Source organism: Laccaria bicolor, genomic scaffold, assembly GCF_000143565.1.
Source record: "Laccaria bicolor S238N-H82 LACBIscaffold_49 genomic scaffold, whole genome shotgun sequence".
Taxonomy (NCBI): domain Eukaryota; kingdom Fungi; phylum Basidiomycota; class Agaricomycetes; order Agaricales; family Hydnangiaceae; genus Laccaria; species Laccaria bicolor.
Genome location: NW_001889920.1, coordinates 314,476 through 320,591, shown reverse-complemented (window position 1 = coordinate 320,591; position 6,116 = coordinate 314,476). Strand labels below are relative to the sequence as shown.

Sequence of the window (6,116 nt, the reverse complement as noted above, 5' to 3'; positions counted from 1 at the left end):
TGCCTTGTGAATATTTTCAGCCCCAATCCACCAAGAAAAATGTCAAGGATTGGTCCAGGATGATTGCTCTATGCAAAATTTACTTTTGTTGGGGACTTTTCAAGTTATATGCAGTGTAAATTTATTTGCTATCATGCTATACTTCAGGCATTGTTTAAAAGACATCCTGAGTCTCCATGGATCAATTCAAAAGGATGGTAGCATTTTTTCTCCTTGCAGAAAAGAAGGACCAATGTTGTAGATATTTGTTTACTTCCAGAAAAACTCTGGGAATTAGCATCTACAGACATCATGCAATGTTCATTTTAACATTTCTACCTACCTTTTGTATTATACACACTACAAACAATAATAGGGAGTCATTTTACCTCATTCCAACAAATATATTGAGTGAAAAATACATAAAATGGAGAATAAGTTCAAATTTACATTTTAGAGGAGGATATAAAATTTTCTAGCCCAGAGACTTTATGAAACTCATAACAATAGCAGGGAGATCCAGTGTTCAAAATATCTCTTCCTCAAGTTGTGAATTGCTTTCAGTAGGTTGCAGTCATTCAGAATTTCCACTTTGTTACATCCCATTTTTGGCACTTGTCACAGTCAATTCCCTGCCTTATCCTGAGTTTTCAATTGTTCATCCCCAGACTTGGTATATACAATCTACACCTCCTTAGCTATATTTTATACACTAGAGCTTAGTTCTCAAAATGTTTGATTCTTGTGTTATAGCACCAACTTTGTCCAAAAAATGATCAGACAATCTTTTTGCCCAGTTAGTGTAAGTCTGACTTTTGTAGTTCTATTGCTAAACTTTGTAATCTAAGTCCAACTTTTGTAGGATTTTGTATTCTATTAGTAAACTTTGTAGTCTGAGTCTGGCTTTTGTAGTCCATCACTAAACTTTGTAGTCTGTCAGTGTCAGTTTCCCTTTTAGGGCATGCACCTTCCTTTTTTGGTCATTTTTCCCAAAATACAATAATTGTAGCCCTTTCTCTTAGCTTTCCAAATATACTGAAATTACATTATTTGGTTTTGTTTTTGTGGAGAAAAATGCAGAAAACAAAAAGAAAATGCAACACTCTTGAAAATTCTTTACTTTATATGTCCACAATGGGGGCACTTCAGAACATAATTCAAACACATTCAGGAAGCTACAGTGTAGGGCTATAACTTTCATCTTTGACCATTTTTGGTAATTGGTCATGTGACCAACATCCCCTTACATGGACCCTGACAAATAGAGTCATCTTTATCTTCAGCCTCCTACCCAGCTGTCATTTCAGGGTTTACAAAAAAAATGAGCAACATCTGAAATATTGTAAAATATAAGGTTTAGATTATAAATATGATCATTGATCAAATCATTTATTTTAAAGAATGCAACTCTTAACTTTTTGAACCCCTCCACAACAGCTGGCATTTTACAACTGTAAACAACATAGCCACCAAGGGACCTCTGCTGGGGGATGTCTGCTTTGGGAAAGATGAGTAATATCCTGTCAAGAAACTTAACCCATTCCACCATAGATCAAGTTGCATTCGCTACTTCTGCCTAGATAATCCAACTACTTGTACTATCATGGCCATCTCTCAGCAACCTGATGCCGAAAAGTCATATCAAAAATAAGCAATTTCTCATGTAAGCAATGCTGCATGACATGACACTGAACAGGACACTGCAACAGTCAAGTGTGGATATAGGAAAAGATTGAAATACCAAAAATGATTGAACCCACAGGTAAGCATTGGCCTTCAATGATGTGAGTGCGCACAGGGCAACATCAGAAAGGGGATCCCACCACAACTATAAAATCAGGCATCCAAAATATGAGTGCCATGTGCTGAGAGAAGTTCTCAGACTATTACTGCTGAGATCACGCAAATGTTGTGTTTCTGCACATAGTAGAGGCAGAGGTGGAGGGGAGATCAATTACATTTGACGGTAATTCAGTGTGAGAGTATTTCATCTATTGGCCTTAACAGGAACAGAACATTATTGTTCATTGCATAGTCAGAGAGTGCTAAGATAATTCCTGCTGACATGGTAGCAGGCTCCACTTGGTGGGGTAAATCCTTGGCCTCCTCCCTGTCCCAGTACTTTACCATCCCCCACATAATCCACATGGACTCCACTGGATTCCACTGGACCAAGGGGCTGCGAGCGGATCCCGAGAAAGCGACTCCCTTCATCTTGTCCCATCAAAGTCCCAAAGGAGTTGAATCCAGGGTCTGATAGGTGAGACCAAATCAGCGTGAAGATAACACTGTGTGCAATGCGATAGAAATAGTAACTGTTCAATTATTTGTAGAAACATATTTTATAAGCCTTGATGCCATTTGTGGATTCATCTTGTAAAGCTGACTGGTTCAATATCGACCTTTTTCAGCATTCTCTCTACACAATCGCAACTTCTTCTTCCACATAGATGTCGTTGTCTTTGACATCCTCTTACAGTATAATGTTCATGTCATTGCTATCCAACACCTGATTCAGATCTCTCCATTCATCCATCTTGTCCACCGGAATCCCCATCTTCAACTCCTCCCATCTGCTGTTATATGTGGTTGCCCAGAGTGTCATTTTGGGTTGTGATTGAATGGGAGCAGTGATGTCGAGACAAGCAGCATTGTCTTGATCTTGGATATCCTTGCAAATCACACCCTGGTGTCTTTGATGGTAAATTGTAGATCTATGTTTTGTAAGGGGGAGATATCTGTTTACAAAGATTGCATTGTAAGCAATGTGCTGGTTCCAATTTCTTGGAAGATAGTGTAGTTGATGGAAGCACCTGACGGCATCTGGAATTGCACTGTCTTATTGGGAGTTTTTGGCAAAGCTGTATAATTTTTTACTTCTCCACGGCTCATGGTGTCGATATATTTGATAAATTTGCAGTTCTAGGGTGTCTGCAGCTGGAAATGCTGCCTTGCATGGTATTTATATGGTTCTCCGCAATAATGCAGTTACTAATCCTACTTTCTTTGACTTACAAATGGTATGCTACGGTAGATATGAAGGCCAGGAGCGATGAGCACTCAATGCGGCAGATGATATCACAGCTTGATTTAGTGGAGTTGCATTTCTTGGGATCTTCTGCTCGCAGCCCCTTGCACTGGACTTCACTATATATCAAGACTTCACTACATACTGGTACAAAACTGGACTCCACTGGAATGCCAGCTACTTTCAACACTTTAGGCAGCCTTATACTACAATCCCCTCCACCTCTGCCTCTACTAACACAAAACTGGACTCCACCAAACTATACGCTATTTTGCTAGCATTGCTAAAGATATTTTTGATAATTTATCACCAACTACTCCTATTGAAGAGATACTCAATCTGAAAGATGCATATCATGATCAGTACTATTTGTAGAACTACTTTCCTTATCATCATCATTGTCTGAACCTGAACCACTTTCACTTTTTGAATCCATTTCTTCCTCCTGATTGCTTTCTTCATGACTACTTTCTTCATCACTGCTTTCTTCATCTGCTGATTCATCATCCTCCATAGATGTCATCTTGGCAAGCACATGCTTGACATGGTAAACAAGCATAGTATGTATAAACCAATTGAAAATTTGAAATGTCATTTGCTTCAAAATAGATTCATAACCAGCAAGCCATGCATTAAGCTGTTCACAGACTTGAGTGTTAAATTCTCTCCATTGAATAAGATTGCCATCCTCATCAATTGTTTCTCCCACAAGATTTGGTGCACTACCATCTTTTGGTGCAGGATTACACCATTTCCAACAAATTTCATCTTTGGCACAGTGATTGTTGTAGTGATATGTGTCAATAATAAAACAAGTTGTGTCTGTCCAGTCTTTCCATCTCTCACTTCCAACAGCTGTTTTGAAAACTTGACATGCTTTGTCAATGCATATATAAGAAGGCCGATCTTCCTTGTTAGGAAACAATTCATCAAGCCAATTAAGAATGTTAGTTGGAGATTCAGATTTTGGAAATTTGGTCCATGCAATGACAACTCCACATGGTGAACATGCTGTTTCAACACAATATGAGTGATTGGGTGAGAAATAGGTCTTTCGTTTTATGGTGGGTTGAGGATTTTCAGTCTCAACCTCATCATCATGTGGCAGCTGAATAGCAGCATCAAAGATGTTTGGCCACTCTTGTCGTTCACCAGGACGTTGAAGAACACACCGAATACCATTAATGGTGGCTTTACTGCAATCATGAATACTTTTCTTCCAGTCAGCAACATGTTCAGCACAAGCTTGTGTTCCTTGAATCTTGTATTTAGAACAGCCAACCACACAACATTTATTTGCAAGTAAAGCTTCATGTGTTGCACAGAGTGCACCACCATGAGCATTGAGAAGGTCATTGGTGCAATCATCAAAAGCACAAATCTAAGCAGAGAATCAATATCAAATCAAAACCAACCCAAATTAAATAAACAAACCTGTGGACCCATAACAACACCATCCAAAGTTAACATATTAACATCAAGTGTACCTGGAATCCGCTCTGTATCCCACATTGCTCATTTGAATGGCTTAGTACATTCAGAACAAGTATGTTCTCTTGCACCTGGTATTTCACCATTTTTACCAAGAACAACAAATGCATGTTGAGTAAGATCATCAATAGCAATGTTAGGTTGGGTTTCAAAAATAGAATGCTGCACAAAAGCTTGCCAAACTTGTTTTCGACTGAATTTGAATGTGTTGTGAGGGTCAATAACTCCAAAGCTATTGTTCCAATACTGTGTATAGGTGTTTGCAGATGCATGAAATGAGTACATGCCATTCAATAGTGCATTTGAAAAGATTGTGTCAACCCAAATATTGCTTCCAATTTGGAGGTATTTAGCTGAGTTCAGAAATATTTCTGTCTGACTGCCTCTATTATGATGTATTTGATGGTCAGCATAATACATTGAGTGACATGTTGTACATTCTCCAGTCAATGCAGCAACATTCTTAAGAATTGATGACCCTTTAATCAGGGTCACCAAAGGTATATCACATTGGAGTATATACTCCAATGTGTCAAAATTTACAAGAGGCAGTTGTACACTCCATGTCAATAGGACAAATCAGTTGTATGGGTTCAATTGCCTTTAGGGAAACTTTCTGTAACTTTTTGTTGAAAACACGTGCTTGGTGTTTATAAGAAACAGGTCTTTTCTCAGTATCAATAATTGGCTCAAAATTATCAACCTTTATTTCTTCTTTTTGTCTTGGATCATTCAGGTCAGGAATATTTAAGTATGGTAACTGTTTATGCCTATGCACTGGATCCTCCTCTTCATCATCCCTTGGGAGAAGTGGTTTAGGCTTCTCTTTCGGTTTTGGTATAGCTTTCTGGGTTTTCTTAATTACTACAGGAGGAATTTCTTCCTCCACTTCTTCAATTTCTTCTTCTTGCTCATCATCAGAATCTTTGAATTCTGCTAATTGTCTGTGGTTTTTGGCTTTAGTTTGGTTCTCAAGAGCTTTCTTACTTCTGGTATTGACCGCATTCCTACCAGATCGCTCAATCCTTGAACCTACAAGAAACCCTGCTGTCCCTGAGTATCAGCTTGACTGCGTCTAGTAGCTACATAACTTGCAGCTTCTTGACCTTGACCTTGCTGTCCCTCAAAATATGACAGAATGTTTTTCATATTGTTGACTATGTCAACTTCTTGTACCGATGGACGTGCCACCTGTGCCAGCACCTTATTACCCAACAGTGTATCAATTCGAGTAGCCATTTTATCTAACATATCATCTCTCGAATCTCTAATCTGGTTGGTGTATACTGATTTAACTCGAGCATCTATTCTAGGGTTTAAAGGTTCAGTTCAGTCCGGTTTTTTGCCCCGAAAACGCGCAACCGTGGACCGCAACCGGTCCAGGACCGACCCAGATATTGAGGGAACCGAACCGAACCACCTAGGACCGGTCTTTTGCGGTCCATGATACCAGTTCAGACCGATCCAGACCGGTTTTTTTGCATATAATTTATTATACCAATATAAACCATTTATATCTCAACCATTATTACTCTGAAAAATAAACGGGTTATATAAAATAGTAAAGCATATAAATACCCGTCATTCTACCAATTTTCAAGAGATTTAAGGAAGATTT

The 6,116-nt window shown here is 38.7% G+C and overlaps 1 protein-coding gene across 1 annotated transcript; it reads right to left on the bottom strand.

Moving 5' to 3' along the window:
• Positions 1-1,555: 1,555 nt before the first annotated feature.
• On the bottom strand, positions 1,556-2,871 carry LACBIDRAFT_333322 (uncharacterized protein; the record flags this gene model as incomplete). The annotated part of the gene is made up of 5 exons (XM_001887911.1): positions 1,556-1,601; positions 1,740-1,807; positions 2,045-2,294; positions 2,457-2,672; positions 2,726-2,871. The coding sequence occupies 5 exons, from the start codon at positions 2,869-2,871 to the stop codon at positions 1,556-1,558; spliced, it is 726 nt and encodes a 241-aa protein (XP_001887946.1).
• Between the last annotated feature and the right edge of the window lie 3,245 nt (positions 2,872-6,116).